General features: G+C 38.8%; 1 protein-coding gene across 3 annotated transcripts in view; it reads right to left on the bottom strand.

The window, feature by feature from the left end:
* The window catches only part of LOC110062393 (phosphopentomutase-like), a 100,062-nt gene that overhangs the window by 28,527 nt on the left and 53,255 nt on the right, over window positions 1–18,280 (bottom strand). For all 3 annotated transcript variants that reach the window (XM_089272978.1, XM_089272980.1, XM_089272979.1), the window contains 2 exons: window positions 6,635–6,728; window positions 6,290–6,419 (listed from right to left, as the gene is read on the bottom strand). In XM_089272978.1, coding sequence (XP_089129104.1) covers window positions 6,290–6,419; window positions 6,635–6,728 — 224 coding nt within the window. The remainder of the gene's footprint in view (window positions 1–6,289; window positions 6,420–6,634; window positions 6,729–18,280) is intronic.

The following is an 18,280-nucleotide window of genomic DNA, read 5'->3' as shown; positions in this document are numbered from 1 at the left end:
TTAATGTACAATTCTGTATTGAGTTTACCCTCTACCCTCTACACTCTATGCTATATGCTCTACCATTTACATTCTACTCACTACATTCTACCAGCTACTCTCTTCAATCTACACTCTAAGTCCATCTACGCTCATGTTCTACCACTACTCTCTTTGATCTACGCTCTAGGCTCTACCATCTACCCTCTAAGCCCAACTAAGCTCTACTTTCTATGTTCTACCACTACTCTCTTTGATCTACGCTCTATGATCTATGATCTAAACTCTAAGCCCATCTGCTTGGAAGGTTATTGGAGTTTTTAAATTTTTTTTCAGTTTTTAATTTTTTAACGTAGACTAGTGAGCAGCACAAAAAGAAGACTTCTTGTAGTCGTAAGCTTTTTCGTTAATTTCCGACGAGCTCCATCTCTATCTGAGACTTCTTCAGGAAATGATTTAAGTGTGCCTAAGTTTAACTTCCCACGGAAGTGAATAACTGCTGAAACATGCTGCAAACGGACATTACAAGAAATGCCTTAATGTACATGCTATTGTGTGTTGTTATATTTTGGGGGCCATACGATTAGCGCTAACTGTATGGCCCCCAAACTAAGGTAAAAAAAAAAAAAAAAAAGATAAAAAATAAAAAAAATATTAAAAAATTAAAACATTAAAAAAAGACATATTTTTTGTTTGGAAGGGTCCCAAAGAAATCCTCTTAGAGTTTCTTAGTCATCTCTATAGCAAGAATGATCGTATCAAACGTATGTACTTGAGTGGTTTTCATTTGAGTGTTGAAAAGTAATTGGTTTTGCATAAATTACGCTACCTGATTGGCTTAAAAAAACTCGCGCTACTTTTTCATCCAACCAGAAGTAAAACCAAAACCAACTGTAACTCATTCGCACTCATTTTCCCACGCTTCGCATCAGCTACATGTAATTACTTCGAGCTTTGATTGGTTCACTAGATTGTCTGTGTCTTTTGTGATTGGCCAGAGTGACTAGTTTGGTTTTGGTTTTACGACACTCAGTTGAAAACTGCTCTATATTATTGACGAAATTAGTATTTCCTTTCTCGATTTATTTCTTTACAAAGATGCTAATTTTAGCACTCTGCAGTTTTCTACCAATCAAAAGCTGCTAAATAAGTATTTGTACGTTCCCTTTGAGTTGTTTCATCCCGTGAGCAACAAGAGGGCCTATATTAGAGGCTAGCTTGTGTGCTATGCTAGAAATAGCTCCACGTATAAAGCCTTTAGCAAAATGCGAGAAATTCTGGAAGCGCCTCCGGCTTCATGGTTATCCAGTTGGGTTTTAGAATGGTAGTCTTTAAATCTACATTTAACTGTAGTTATGCTAACTGATATGAAGGACATTTTGTTATAGTGTGCTTAAAAAGTGAGAATACTTAGGTCACGTGACTTTGAACGCTTAGTGGATGTTTTGCGACCATGTGGAGATGTTGTTTACTAGTTTTTAGGGTCATAATTCGTCATAGAGATTGCTGTTCATTTCAAGTTCGAATAAATGGTTAAACCTAGAACCACTAACATCAAGCTGGTTATCCAGAGACATTTACAAGACTTAGACTGTATTGTCAGTTATAAATCTACTACCACTTTAGCACATCTATGCAAAGAGTATGTTTTTTGGCGGCCATACGATTAGCGCTAATCGTATGGCCCCCAAAATATAACAACACACAATAACATATGCATTAAGGCATTTCTTGTAACATGTGTTTACAGCATGTTTCAGCAGTTATTCACTTCCATGGGAAGTTAAACTAAGGCAAGCTAATGTGCAATATATGCTGTTCAATGCTAGTTGTAATTATTAACTGAAGAAGTCTCAGACAGAGACGAAACGCGTTGGAAATAAATGAAAAAGCTTACCACTACAAGAAGTCTTCTTTTTGTCCTGCTCACTAGTCTTCATTAAAAAATTAGGAAATTAAAAAAAAAAAATTAGAAAATTCCAATAACCTTCCAAGCAGATGGGCTTAGAGGGTAGATCGTAGATCGTAGAGCGTAGATTGAAGAGAGTAGCTGGTAGAACGTAGAGAGTAGAGTGTAGATGGGCTTAGAAGGTAGATGGTAGAGCGTAGAGTGTAGATCGAAGAGAGTAGCTGGTAGGACGTAGAGTGTAGATGAACTTAGATGGTAGATGGTAGATCGTTGAGCAAAGAGCATAGATTGAAGAGAGTAGCTGGTAGAAAGTAGTGAGTAGAATGTAGTAGAACATATAGCGTAGAGCGTAGAGGGTAGAGGGTAAACTCAATACAGAATTTTAGATTGAAAACAATTATTAAAACGCTGCAATCCGTAATAACCCTCAACATTCCCTAAGCGATATAACATTTGCTACAATACGCCACTACACCTCCATGGTGTACGCATATCCGAGAGAAACAGAGCTTAAACATTCAAAACACTACTGGAGAGTCGTAGAGCTCTACGAAAATTTCTACGCCTAATCGAGCTTCATAAAACGGGCTGGGTATAAATAAAAACACATGACCTAGCCGATGTGAAGACACAACGTGGTACCAAGTTACATAGTATCTGGAGATTGATAAAAATACTCAGTTTTGATGCAGTGTAACTGGTTCATAAATTCTGAAAAGTGATTGGTTATTTGTTGTCAAGTTTGATCGAAAAAGAGTACAAAAAGAATAATTATTTCAGTTCAACAAATTGAAAATTTGATTAGAAAATCTTAAAAATTCAAAGAGCTCAGATTTTATTTGATATAAATGAAAAAAAATACTTTATTTTTTCTCGGCTCATGAGCGGGCAGAATTCAACAAATCCTGCATTCTGATTGGTTCCAGGAATGGCAGAATTTTCCCATCCGGCCTGCCACAGCAGGCAGAATCTGTCGTGTTGATCTATTTTTGTGAATGAATTAGTGGTAATCTTCAATCTTTTACCTTTTTCACACATCCAATTATAAAGAAAGTACGGCTTCTTGTCTGATCAGCAAAGCAAGTATAATCGGATTCTCATTTTCATCCCTATTATTTTGTTCTTTATTTCCCCAGGGGATATCAGTGATTTTTTCTTTCTTTGTTGCTTTTTGAGAGAAAAAAAATCCAACGTAGAGTCATAAATTGTATACCACAAGGACAGCACCACATCTCGTCTGCTCAACAAAGTTGAGCCCTGTTTGGTGGGGTTCATGCTTGGATGGGTGACCAAATATGAAAACCCCGTGTGGTAATAACAGTACTTCTTTTTTGTATTTTTTTTCCCTTCCCTCTCCAAGGCGATATAAGTGACTGTTGAACTCCCAGTCTTGTGCAATGTCTTTTTTTTCTATTTATCAACTATTTAGTTCAAATCATTCCACCATGTCTGTATTCATCTTTGAAGCATTTATTCACAATACTGTATAAAAGATAGCAAAATACTTCGTTCAAATTCTCCTCAATTCTCTTGTCTGTTGATTGTCCAACACTTTTAATCACAGCTTGAATCAAAATTCGAAAATTCATACGGCTCATCAATTTTGTGATTTTCAATATCTCCTCAGTTTTTGACAATCAAGTACGCTTAAACCTGTATAAGCGAACAACTTTGGGAAATGAGCTATTTATATAATTAGCTTCTATCTATAAAAACACTTGTTCGAAAGTCTATTCAATGTAGGTCATTTCTGCCGTAAGATATTTAGTACTTGCGTCAGAAATTCAAAGAATATGTAACTTGACACAGCGTGATGTTCGAAACCCAGGCAGAATATTTTTTCACCTCTCTCCACCAACATCCAACTTGAACAATATTATTTTTATATTTATTTTCACTTTTTAAAACTCAACTGAGGTTGTACAATCGCTAGTAATAAAATGATAGAAAGCAATGACATTTTGTTGTCAATTTATTGTCTCAGCCTGTTTAGGCCTTTGGTTTGACCCATAGGCATCCACTAGTCTCATGGGTTTTTTTAGCATCATTCCACCATAATTCAGTGGCAGGCATGAGAATTGCTTGCTTCATGTAAGTGGACATTCTCTATGCACATCGACTCACAGCCTGAGATGAATTTGTTTCTGCTTGTTTTATCAAACTCTTTGCTGTAAGAACAGAACATCATTCCATCCTCTGCTGACAATTAACCACGGGCAACCATCTTTCCATTTCTCATTGAACTTGAATATTCGTACATGTAGTTTATTCCGTATTGTTGTCGGTGTTTCGAAATTCTCTTCTACCTGCATTTCTTCAACTTCCGCTTGTTTAGCACACTGTTTACGCGTTAGAAAATTATCCATATTGCGAACTGAAATACTGAACTCATTCACGCTTGATCGGCGAAGAAATGTGGAAGTATAAAGCAAGTCACATTTGCCGTCTTTGTCATGCACGCTGCAAAGATTGCATCATCTTGCTTTTATTGAGTAGAGTCTGGTAACTACCGTGTGAGAACTGCATGAGTGAGCATGACTGCAGGTGGAAGATGGATGAAAATATTCTTCAAATCAATAATTTCTGAATTCTTGCCTGTCGCCAGTGACAGGCATCAATAATTTTTTACCTGTCACCTTCTAAAATTACCTGAAATCAATAGGTAGACTGGCAACATTTCAACCCTGTCTCAGTGTCTATCTCCACCTATCTTATTCAGGAGGTACAGAAATTCTCATTGTCGCTTCATGCAATGAAACTGGATATAAGCTCTTGCCTCACAGGCCACTTTCAGTTTAACTAGAGAGACAATCTAGCGAGACAATCTATGTTGATAGTGCAGACTGTAATTGATAGCTCTGGCACGGTAGTCCCATAAGTACACACCCCTTCTCGGCTCACTTCCGGTTTGTATCTACCTGGGTAGTCTGCTAGGGCTTTTCCCTTTAGCAGTGAGTATGTTTCAGGGTTGTATTTTCATTCAAGGTCCGAAAATTATGTACAATTACTGTTCGTCACGACAGCTTTTAAATTTTACTCTGGTGTCTTACGATGATTTTCGTTCATTTTAAATTCAATAATACGTTGAACAAATGTGACAATTTAGCTCTTCGCACCAACTTTGTAACTTGATACTTTTGTTTTCCTTGCAAAGGTATGTAACATGAAACTCTTGTTTTCTCCAAAACACATGGAAGATGGGCTTGTTTTGGGGATATATGAAAGAAAGTTAAATATCTGACAAAGAAATGGAAGAGAAACAATTTTTTTTTTCTCAAAACGCAGACTTTTTTTATCACAGACGAACAAGAACTAATTCAATTATCAGATAGTCACGGAATACCACTTTCTTTTCCTGTTGCCACCTTTGTTGTTACAATAAAACAATTCAAAATTAATACACAACAATATACACTGATACCACTGGGAAGCATTTCAATGAGAAGTATTGAAGGTAAACAGCGCCACTTGGCCGATATTATCCTGCATTGATGAACTAGTCTCCTCAAAGACTGATTAAATTAATGTGTGCTTTCATTAGGTGCCACGGAGTCTGCAGCAATATTTGAGCACTTTCCAGGTTTCTTTTGTCACAAATTTACAATTTGCAGAATATTAAAGCCACTAACTCGGAAACTTTTTGGTCTCTCTTACAGACGCCGTTGAGCAAGAAATAAATAAGCCGCTAATGAGAAACTTCACATTTCTCTTCTTTATTTAAGCCCTGAAAAACATACTATTGTAGTTTGAAAACAGCAGATGATATTTGTTGAACCAACCTGTGGTTAATTCTAAAAGATACGTTTAACTTTTGCACTAAAAAGGGACAAGTGTCGCCACCTAGTACCTGACATTACATGACATAAAAAACCACGTGGAAACATAGTATATAACACTTACGATGCTAGAGCGCATGCCTCTTACATGTTGGTTCTACCATAAGGAAAACTACTCAAAATTTGTGTGTTATTCTGTATGCAATGTATCCTCCACCTAATGTACAGAAGACACGAACGCTAACTATCCTGCGCATGCGTTTAGACCAAATTGGTTTTGTTCTTAAGAGAATAGTACCACAAAGGAGAGCAAGGGGTTACTTGAAAAAAAAAATATAGCTTTGTGATGTTTACTCCTAACTGGCGAGCGCGTAGATATAACACGTTCTATGTAGGGTACACATGTACCTTTCCCAGCTCACCCCACCATTTCCTTGTCTCTAGATTAATTAATTAATTGAAATTAATCAGTTAAACAAACATTAAAGTTTACACCTTAACGCTTTAGTTCCTTATTACCTTAGCAGCAGGCAGCCCCCAAAACCATCCCAATAGTGCATTCTGCACTAAAAATGGACTAGTATACCAGTCAATACAACTGTTACATGTATGCAATACTCCAAACCTGTGGTACAACTTGTGCAGTTGCTCTGTTAAAGTAAGCCCTTGGCGATTAAGATAGGATGCCATCTCTGCCATGACCACTGCAGCACTTATCCCATCTTTATCAAACACATTAGTTCCAAACATAAATCCTAACAATAAAATGCACAACCTTAAGTGAGATTACCAACAACTTTATTTGTACCCAGCACTTGACATTTTAGTCAAGCTAATAATAATTTATTTTACCAAAGAGTAAAGAGAGTGCTGGCTACCCTAAATAACCACAAGGGGCTAGAAAAAAAAAACAAAACAAAACAAAAAAAACAGCAGCTATACTTATGCACAGTATGCCTTTACTTCTCACCTATTGCTTCTTCAAAAGAAAAGAGGACTGTTTTCCCTTGAGCCATAAGATCAGAAGCAAGATTACCCATCCATTTAAAGCCTGTCAGGGTTTCCTGCAGTAGAAATTTGACATTGTTTGTGTATAAAACATTATTATAGGACTTTGGTATTTCTTCAACTCTGAAATGAGTATGCTGAGATGATTGTTACACGATGTTTTAGAGTGTATTACAGCCCCACTAGGACTGCAACGATACAATTTCTCACAATACGATACATATCTCGATACAAGTGTCACGATACGATACATCATTACATACAACTGACAGGCAAAGAAGAGCTGTGAAGACCAGACAAACCATGTGTTTTGTCCGTGGGTGCACAAGACTGTGTCAGCTGACAATTAATTAGAACTGTGCCTGCTTTTGTGCCGACATCTCGAGAGATATATGTGACTGGAAGCATGCAAAGCAATATGAAGCAAAGATGGAATTTTTTGTCCCTTTCCCGGGTCCCTTTGTTTAATAATTAGCATAAGCTCTGAAAGGACTTGAACTTGGGTAAGGAGTCGTAAAAGACAGTTATTTCTGAATGTTGAATTTTTTATACATAAAGAATCACAATATCATAATGTCGCGATATCTTGTCCTAATATTGATATTCATATTGTGACAAAAAATATCGCAATTCGTCGGTGCATTAGTGTATGTTGCAGCACTAGCACCCACAGTTGTTTGGCAAGTTTTTGAAAGAAATAAAGATTACTGTTTGGACAAAAGTGAAAAGTTGCATTCCCCATGAAATCCTTTCTGCCCTCTTTTTTAAAGTTAAATTGATGGATAAACAAGTTGTTAATCATGAATGCCAGCTTTATTTGAATGTCCTTGGTGTAATCATTTTTTGTACACTTGAGAACTGCTGGCTAAGAAAGGATGGTATTAGAATACTAACCAAACTGAAGATGAACTATGTATTCCCCAAACAGGTGAGAAACTGGTGATTTGAACTCACCAGCAAGTGGTAATTGAAGACTTTAGTGCAAAAAGGGCATATATCGCTTTTTGGGCCGATTTTTATTCTTTTACAGGATTGAGCTAATTTTTGGCAGACTGACTTGTTTTGACATGAAAAGCATCGTTGCGTAATGGTTTTTGTTGATTTGTGCTTCGTTTTCGAGAAATAACGTCTGCAAAAAAAACTCACTTTTCCAAGCGCCACCATCTCAAAACAAGTCAGTCTGCCAAAAATTAGCTCGATCCTGAAAAAAATGAAAATCGGTCCAAAAAGCGATATACACCCTTTTCGCACGAAAGCCTTCAATTATTAACACTGCTGCATTTTTCTTTATTCACTTGGCAATAGTAAGAAATTAAAAAAATGTATACCGCATACAGTTGGACCCTGCTAATTCATACTTGGTGATTTCAAATTCCCCAAATTTCGAACTCAAAACCATTTCCCTTCCATTTGCTCTTCAGCCATTTACTATAAGCTATTTTGAACTCCTTCTAGTTTGAACTATTTTTCGTTTCCCCCGAGAGTTTGAAATAGCGGGCTTCAACTGTACATGTTTTAAGATTCATGCACATATTTGTTAAACACATTTTTATTCCTGGATAGCCAGGCAGGATTTCTTTGACTAGGGGCAGATTGAAAAATTGTCCCTGCTTCCAGAACCAATCAGATCCTAGGTTTTGCTGTGTTCTGCCTGTTCATGTTCTGAGGAAACCTAATTATTGCTACAGAGCGAGCATAGCAAGCGAGCAGCAACATAAGCAGGATTTAAGAAGAATATATAGAAGGGGGGATGAATTCTCGAATTCATCACTTTTTACCAGAATGCACTGCATTTAACCAGAGTGCATGCACCAATTTTTACCAGAGGGCATTGCCCCACGAACAACACGAGGATGTCAAACCGTCGAGCCGTCATCCTTATTCACATGGATTCCAGTGAGAAAGTTTGCTCTGATTGACCTGTAAAACGATGTGAAGGAGATCGTGCTTGACTTTCACAACTCTCGCTTTTGTTCCTAATGCAGTATGTAAAAGTTTGTAAATCTGGATGATTAATTGTGACATCTTAATTTTAAACTTAGTATGTCATTTCTTGGTAGTCTTGCCTCCTTGGTTGAATCCTTAAATCAAGAGAAATCGTCGTTACTAAAGCTTGTTGAGTAATTAAAACAAACGAAAACTGTAGAACATGCTAATTTCATATATGCTGCGATCTGTTCCTTTTCATCCACACATGAATTCAAGCTAAAGCTTTAGTATTTTCACGCATTGTGATAGAGGCGTCCTCAACATAGTCTGTCACAGTCCTAGAGACATTTAATGCGTACCAGCACAGAATTTAAAAGTTAGACTTCTGCTCCTACAATTTCCACATCTTTCGACTTTCACCATCTGGTAAAGGGGAGGTTGATGTCCATCCTTTTGTAACATTACTAAGAGACCTCTGGCGCCAGTCTCTTCATGGTTGAAACCATGTGTGTTGTTGTTGTAAGTCAAGGATTGGGTTGGCCATTATCCGTAGTTGTTTTGCAGAGACGCTGTACCCATTTATAACAGGAAATAAAGAGTTGTTTAGCTGTTAAACTGGTGGCAGTGGTGGGATTCAACGATATGGCCTCAAAAGAAATGCTGGATGTTGTCGAATGGCTAACTGAGCAGTTGACAGTGACGACTGCATCCTTGAAGTCGATGAGCGAAGAATTTCGACAAGCACTGGAGAAACTTGAAACCCTGGAGAAAGAACACAAACGATTTGTTCACCAGGTCAGCAAACTGAAGGAAAAAGAGTCCAAGCTAATCCTTGACAGGAACGAAGCAAGAGAATTGGTGAAGAAATTGCTAGAGAAGGTATCGCAGATGGAAAGCAAGCAGCTGACCCTTAATAGTCAGTCGGCAAAGTTGACGAGTGAAACCCAAAAAAGTTTTGGGTAGAGGCAACGACACGGACTTCCAAGCGTTTTTGGATCAGTTTGAGGTATGTGCGAAGGTGAACGACTGGAATGAAGAAGAAAAAGCAAATCAGCTGATTTTGTGCATGAAGGAGAAGGCACTCTCCAACTCTCATCGGAAGACAAGAACTCTTACCAGCGCATGGTCAAAGGTCTACGTGGAATGCATCAGGTCCCTGAAGTTGTCAAAGCTATGCTCAAGGCTCGAGGAAGAAAGGTGGGAGAAACTTTGTTAGATTTGAATATTGATATTAAACGTCTGTGTGGAAAGGCCTACCCTAGCTTGAGCACAGCTAGATTGGAGCAAGCTTGTATAGATCATTTCACTGATGCACTTGGGGCAACACTGGCAAAGGATGGAATTCGCTCTAAGCCTTTGACATTAGATAAGGCCCTATCAGAAGCTCTGGAGCTTGAAGCATTAGAACTCAGAGTGATTAGGATGAGGGAGAGGGTTGTGAACGAAGTGTCAACCCATGGGGGCGAAGCCAACCAAGTACAAAACTTACCCTTGCCAGGATGTGCCCCAGGGCTCTCAACTATGATTGCGTCAGCTACAGCAAAAGCAGCAAAGCAGCAGCTGAGGCAGTGGTTAATGCTATACCTTTGAGTGGTGGTCAGGGAAACAGGTCTCCCCAGTTCAGACAAGCCAATGGCTGGGGTAGGGGGTGTTGGTCACGTGGGTCTACATATCATTTCCAAAGGAACTGTCCCCAAAGGAACTGTCCCCAGGGAAACTTCTGCAGGGCGGGGACAGATCGTAAACGTAAGTTGCTTCCCGCTCGGAGACCAAGTACCAGTGATATGCATAAGCTCCATCCAACCTAACGTATTGTTAGTTGACTGCAAGATCAAAGGGGTCCCTGTAAGAGCAATGGTAGACTCTGGTAACCCAATTTACATATTGAGCAATGCCGTGTTCAACTATATTGGCTTAGGCAATACCCTGGGGAGGGTCAGCTCCAAGGTTGTGGGTGCCAAGGGTTCACAGCTGAACATCCTAGGAACTGTGGAGCTAGACATAGCCGTTGAGGGGATAAAAGCTAAACAGCTATTCTATATTTGTGATAGTCTCAAGCAGAGCGCCCTACTTGGAATGGACTTTTTAAGGGACAATGGGTGTGTTATTGATTTTAATGGGGGAACCCTTCATGCCGGGAATATGCAGGTGAAACTGAAAGATGAATCGAGTTGGGAAGTGCACAGTGTCCCTGGTAGACACTGTTACCATTTTGCTGGACCAGAAAGTTGATCTTGTTTGCGAGGTTAAAGGGGCAAATTTGGAGGGAATTCAGGGAGTTCTGGAACCTATGGATAAGATCTTCCAACGGTTCCCAATCACGGTGTCCAGTACCCTATCCTTAGTGAATAACAGATTTGTACCAGTCTGTTTCTATAACTATTGTGACTGACTGGTCATCATCTACAAGGACACAAGTGGGAGGGAGTTCTGTCCAGTCGTAGAGAGGGGCCAAACAATACCCATGGCATGCAACTACAGGTTTGAGACCATACTTGATGACAGTGATAAGGGGACACTCAACTGCAATGTGCATTTGAAGCAGAACCAAGTTGGGATACAGTTGACGAGATGAGAAAATTATTCCCAATAGACAATGACCAGATAACAGAAGATCAGAAGGTGAACGTGTGGAGAATCATGGCCAAGCATTCTAAAGCAGTATCAAGGGGACCACAAGACATTGGCCACTGCACTAAGGTGCCACTTCGAATCAACACTGGATCTGTACCCCCTTCAAGACTTCCCAGCACCACTTCTCACCACCACATCGCTACTTGAGAGAGATGTGATAGAGCCATCCACTAGCCCTTGGAGCACTCAAGTTGTTCTAACTTCTAAAAAGGATGGCTCATACTGTTACTGTGTTGATTTCTGCAGGCTAAATAGTGTCACTGTCAAGGAACATTACCCTGTTCCAAGGGTGGAGGACACAATTGATACTCTTGCTGGAGAGATATTTTTTTCAACCTTGGACTTAATCTTGGCTTATCATGCATTTGAAATTTATCCAGATGACAGAGAGAAAACAGCATTCTCTAACAAGCAAGGACACCGGCAGTGGAAGCAAGTTCCATTTGGGCTTTGTAATGCAGCGCCATTTTTTGTGCGCCAGATTGCTAATTTGTTAGCTGGAATGACATGGGAAGAACTTTTGGTGTTCCTTGATGATGTCTTAGTTTTTAGTCCCACCTTTGCCAAGCACTGTGAGTTGTTGGATCATGCTCTCACCCTCATTGAGGAAGCTGGATTGAAAGTGAAGCCAGAGAAATGTCGTGTCCTGCTACAATGTGCACTTTTTGTTGGCCACATCTTGTCCACACAAGGAGTGTCTACAGACCCTGAAAAGGTTTCTGCAGTGAAATGCTGGCCACCACCAACCAATGTGTCTCAGTTGCATGTTTTTCTGGGAAAGATTGGTTACTACAGAAAGTTCATATCAGATTTTGCAACTCTTGCAGCCTCCCTCTTCCAATTCGAGGAAAGGGACGGAACTTTGTGTGGTCTAATGACTGCCAGAAATCGTTTGATACCCTGAAGCAAGCCCTATGTGAAGCCCTTGTACTCACCTTTCCCCGATTTGACCTTCCATTTGTACTAGACACTGACGCTAGTGCAATTGGCATTGCTGCTGTGTTATCTCAAATGCAAGATGGCGAAGAGCGTCCAATCGCAATACTGCCAAGGCCCTGACGAAATCGCAGAGAAAGTGGGCACCAACCAAGATTGAGGTGTATGCGCTAGTGTTCGGGACAGAAGCATTCTACCCTTACCTGATCAGCAAACAGTTTGTTGCTTGGTTGGATCACCGATCATTGGTGTGGCTTCAGACCTTTGAGCAACCCAAGCTGCAGGAAGCTAGATGGGTTGAGTACCTATGACAGTTTGACATGAACATAGAACACCGGGCTGGTCGTCTACACGCCAATGCCAATGGCCTTTCTCAATCGACCTCGGCCAGAAAACCATGTGGCTGACATGCTGGAGGAAACAGAGAATTCCCCTGCATCAGTGATTGTTGGACAGACTACCAGAAGTGATGCCACAACTTCTGTTGAGGGTTTCAGGTCAGAATGCAAACAAACACCTCTGCCATGGTCTAGTGATCATCTTAGAACAGAGCAACCCAAAGACAAGCACCTGAATGCCGCACTGCAGTGGCTGAAAGCAGGCAAGAGACCCTAGAGAGACCCGCCTTTTGCGAAGAAGCAGCGGGAAATCCTTGACGGGGCTCAGTCACGGTATTTTGAGTTATTTTGGCCACATACAAAATTACCTTTAAATGGTAGGAAACCTGAAAATAACAGTTTAATAAGACAGAAAAACACCAAAGAGATAATTATGTAATGATAAACCATAAAGGAACAAGGATGGCTATGGATGGAGAAGATTGACATGGATTACAAATGACGAATTTGAAAAATTGAGGCTTAATGTTTCAATATGCGCAAACCGTGACTGAGCTCCTTTAAGGGGGTACAGGAGTGAGTGGAGAATAATCTGGAGGCCAGTCTACGTCACCAGAAAGATGTCTACGATGCACGCTGCAAGCAGAAATCAAGACCGTACAAAGTTGGTGATCTGGTATGGTTGCAGGAGACGGCCATTCCCCGGTGGGTGCACCGGAAGTTCTATCGTCCCTGGTCTGGACCTTGGCGGGTCGTCAAGGTCATATCAGATGTCACCTACAGAATACAGTGTGAGGAAGTTGCTCCCTTGCGGGCGAGGTGTAATGGCAAGTCTTGTGTGTTCTAATATGTTAAAGAAAATACACATGTGATTGACATTCAATTCACTGAAATTGTTTTGACAATGCACAAGAAAGCTGGTAAGGACGGTTGAGCTTGACTTGAAAGTGCACTTCAGCTCTTTTGAAAAAGATGTGTTGACACGACTACAAAATAGGCCACTTAACTTGAAACTAGAAGCAATCACAGCTTATCAAGTCTGTTCAAGTTAACAGTACACTAGTATACCTAACTGGTAGAAAATGCTGCTGAAGGAAAGGAGGATGTACCTTTACGTATAACCCAATGACTATCCTTGTATTATGAGTGTTGATGCTGAGCAGGGTTTTTTTCAGACAGAACTCAGGATTGTCGGTAAAAGCAACAACAGCAACAAACTGTGTTTATATATATATTTAACCACAGCAAAACCTGTATTAAGCAGACCCCATATTAAAAGTGGACACCAGCTTGAATCCCAAAATTGTTTCCCACATTTACTGTAAAATAAACGTGCTTTTGGCGGACACCCCTGTTAAGCGGATGCGGACAACAACCTTAAGCCATTTTGTTTCACAAAACCTGTATTAATTGGACACTTCAAGGGCATTTTAATTCTAAAAACTCAGCTCAGACCACTTTAACATTGTTCAGCCATGCTGGGTGAGATGAAATTCAAAAACTTTGCTTGCCCTTCAGGTAAGCTGTAATTTCATCTTCCTAGCCCAAATCTCTGAGGAGCTAGCCCAAAATTACTTTAGTTAATAAAGATTATTAAATCAATTTAATATGCAAAAATAATGTTAATCAATAATATGGAGCTTAGATGAACTAATTCTCTTTGATTTCCCTTTTGAATTAAACCTTATACAATAACACATTTAGCACACTCAATGAGTGGTTCCAGAAAATGTCCATATCCCCCACGGTGTTTTTTTCCCAGTTTGACTCCCCCCCCCCGCGATTTTCCATTATAGGGGGCTTCACGGTACTCCCCACCATCTGCTGGAATTTCCATGATTTTTCTACTTGGGTCCCCCTACCCGATGGAAATTCCATATCCATAAATAACAAGACTAAAGTCATTTATTTTAATCTCCTAGGCATATTTTTTTCACACAATGTACGCTTTTTTATCCTACATCATTTATAAGGATATTTACTAAATCAGGATCAAAACTGCTGGGTAATGAAAGATTAAGGCTCTAAGATTTAATTTTCCAAGAAATGACCGTGTAAAATTCTAGAGTGACATAAATTCATGTCATGTTAAAAATGAGTTTAAACTAACAACTGGCTTAGAAGTGCTTCACTCCCAAATGGCATAGCAGCTGACTTTTTCTTCACTGAAAGAAGTTTTCATACGAGAATCTAAGAAAGAACTGAAAATTTAGTGTAAGCTCTTTTAAATAACCCAGTCAAAGTTTTAATTTATGCATACTCAAAACAACATATTGAATTACTTAACACAAGCAGACTTAGGGTGCCTTTCTTCAAGAAAATCCAAGATTGGATTCTTAAATCCGAAAAGGATTTTGTGTTTCTTTTCTAAACAGATTAATCCAAGATCTCTTAGATCATGGTGCGTCAAAGGAACCGAAGAATCCACTCTGGGCAAAGATTCTTCTCCTTTGAGCGACATGATCCGAGTGATCTTGGATTGATCTGTCTAGTAAAGAAACGCAAAATCCGTTTTCGGATTAGAAAATCCAATCTTGGATTTTCTTAAAGAAACACATCCTTAGTGTTATAACGGGAAAGTAAAGCCGTCATGCAACATGTTTTTCACAACACCTGTTTGCCAAATATCGCTGAAATTTTTCTTTTTTCTTTTTTTTCTTTTCTTTTCTTTTAATTAATTGCTACTTACACTACTTACAAAAGAACTTATTACTTACGCCACTTATGATACTAACACTTACTCTATACAATACGCATACTCGCTCTACTAACAATGCTAATACTTACACTGCTTACAATACAACATAATTAGATTACTTGCACTACTTACAATTCTAGCACAGCAAGATCATACCAGTTTACTCCTGTCAGTGATGTAAATTCGGAATTGGGAATTACAGAAATATCCATGGTATATATGCGCCTTGTTTCTTTTCCTTTCACTTTTATTTTCGTTTTCAGGAGACTAGGGTCAAGCTGTCAAGAGACTGCAAAAGTGGCAACAGAGGCTCCCACTTTTTTAAAACGATTGTAGTTGTATTTTTTTCCATTTCATAGATATGTTTTAAATACAGTAAGAAATCATTTAGTTTTGGAGAACATTTTTTCTGTCTAAATAGCAAAATGTAATATTTAACATTTAAGCAGCAGAAGTTAATTTGGAGTTTATGTTTAGAGCTATCTGGCCTTAGACCCAGTGCCGTATCAGGCTCTAAGGGTGTCTCTTTGGCAATGACTTGGCAAGACTGTAGCCATACTTTAAAATTGGTCCAAAAATATTGAGTTTTTGGGCAAGCCCAAAATAAATGTGCAAGTTTCTCTGTTTCTCTTTCGCAGAACGTGCATTTCTCGCTATCGACGAGACAAAGTTGTTTGTTGATATTCTTCTATGAAGAAACTTAAAATTGAAAGTTATAAGTTTTGTGCTCTTTCTACACTAAAAAGCCATTTGGTAAACCTCTTTCCAGTTGAGCTCTTGTTTTGTTGTGAGAGTGATGTCTTCCTGCCACTTTTGTTGACTTTGGTTGGGTGGTTCACTTTTCCCTGATACAAGTTTCTTATATACTAGTCTACTAGGGTTTTTGCTTTTTAAAAATTTTGACAAGAAACTTTCATGTTTAATCGAGGTTCTGATATTATGGGGTATATATATTTGAAGAAGTTTTATTGAAGAAATGATTCTAAGAAAGGTTAAAGGTTGGGCTGTCAGGTCGTGTATAGTTTGGAAAGCAGTGAGCGAGAGAAACTTTCCGGAGTCATCCATTAAATTTTCTACTTTTGTTATCCCTTTAATGAACCATTCGTTAAAAAAACTGGTCTATTCCCTACTCTTATAAGTGAATTATACCATAAGGGCGATGACCGAAAGTGAGAATCTGATACAATCTTTTCTTCATAATTGGCTTCTGACTAGATTTCAAGAATTTCTTTGAAAAAACAATCTGATACTTTAATAATGTTATGACTGTCTTTTATGTTTAGATTTCCAGTTAGTGTTACTTCACCTCCATATTTTTCAAGTTCTGAGTCAAAAAATCTTTTCCAGTTTCTCTTATCTAGATACTTCTTTATCTATGTGGCTTTGAGAGATCTATTAAAGGAAGCTATATCAATCATTTTAAGTCCCCCTTCTGAGTAATCATTAATCATTACCTTTCTTTTTATTTTGTTGCCTTTGTCATTCCATAAGAAGTTATAAAACATTACACTTATCTCCTTTATTGCTGTATGATTTGTTTGAAGAGGAGAAAAAATATATACCAGTCGTGAAGCTATGAGGCTTTTTAAAACAGTAATTTTACCTAAAAGGCTAAGTCTGTGAAGTTTTATCTTTGTAATTCAAAGATATAGTTACATCAGGGTCTGTTGACAACCACACCCCTAACGCTTCCTGAAATTTTTCTTTCAGGAAAAGAATACACTAATAAAGTCATACACTTTGTCTTTGTATTTTATAAATAATAGTAAGTTCATTTTGTGCCTTAATGTTTTTAATTTGTCGCATGTTTCAACCACGTCGTACTACAAATAATCAATTGAAATCTTAGTTAAGGCTCCAGTGCTGTTACATATGCTTCGAGACAATTAGACAAATGGCACTGAATTGACAGTGCAGTCGGGACATGCAGTCGGGAAAAAAATTGATTTCGGTCATTTACATTTTACATTTTACTCTATCTCAGAAAAAAAAACAAAAAAAAACATTTGTATTGTTTTACCTTCTCTCACAAACTGTCTGCCATACACAATGTCTGAAGTTTGTCATTAGAAAACAAAAGGAAAAAAAAACAAACAACTACCAATATTATTTCAATCATGTCCACTTCATGCTTGCCCATTGGGCAACCTGTGATAAGAAGGCGCTAGCCTGACCGATCGTTTCACTAGTCCCAGGCTATTGGACAGCCTTTTTGTTGCGCCCTGCAATGTCGTTTTAAAGCTAAGTAGATCATTCCAGATTGATGCATTGACTGACTGGGAATTGTCTAATATATTTGAGCAGTCTTTGATCTTACACTGTGTTACAAAAGGGTTAATAATTAACTATTATTGCACAAAATATTAGAACCTGTTTCGAGTGGACACCCTTCATTAAGTGGCCACTAGTGAGTGTCTCAAGGGTGTCCGCTTAATACAGGTTTCACTGTACTCTAATTACGTAGACTACTGTACTCAGCAGCTGTCACAAAATGTCAGATTTTTTTGGCTCAGTGTCCAGTGAGGACAGCTCACTTTGTGCAAATTGTCACTGCCACGAGGTTTGCTCGAATATTACCCCAGCACAGTAGCAGGTCCGAGAAAATAGATCATGTTTGGTGCATTTTACCGAAGCCAGAAACAGTGGTAAATCACACATAGAAATCTCTCAGAAAAAATTTACTTATGAAGATGACAAACTAAATTACGCTGAAAAACCCCTCACCAAAGGAACAGCAAAGCAACTGTAAAGTATGAATTGAACAAATTACAGTACTAGAGGAATGATTTACACAACTGGTACATCACTCATGAAGTGGGCAATAGCATGCACACAAGCATTATGCCATTCAAGATAGCACTGAAATGGTACATGGCCCAACAACAAAAAACAATGTTAGCCGAGCTTTTGCCTTGGTTACACGGGAAACCCAAGATTGAGTCACGGAACTTCCACAAATTACGTAGTGTTCTTCTTAGGTCAAACGCAATTAGACCTGTTCACATCTGAAGTAAGATTCAATTATACTCAAAGAGGCTGGCAACAGTTTCCAGCACTTTTCTACCAGCTATAC

This window comes from Orbicella faveolata, unplaced genomic scaffold, assembly GCF_042242905.1.
Source record: "Orbicella faveolata isolate gen_17 unplaced genomic scaffold, um_ofav_v1 contig_35, whole genome shotgun sequence".
NCBI lineage: Eukaryota > Metazoa > Cnidaria > Anthozoa > Scleractinia > Merulinidae > Orbicella > Orbicella faveolata.
Note: the sequence above shows the minus strand (reverse complement) of the source record. Positions and strands in the feature narration are given on the sequence as shown.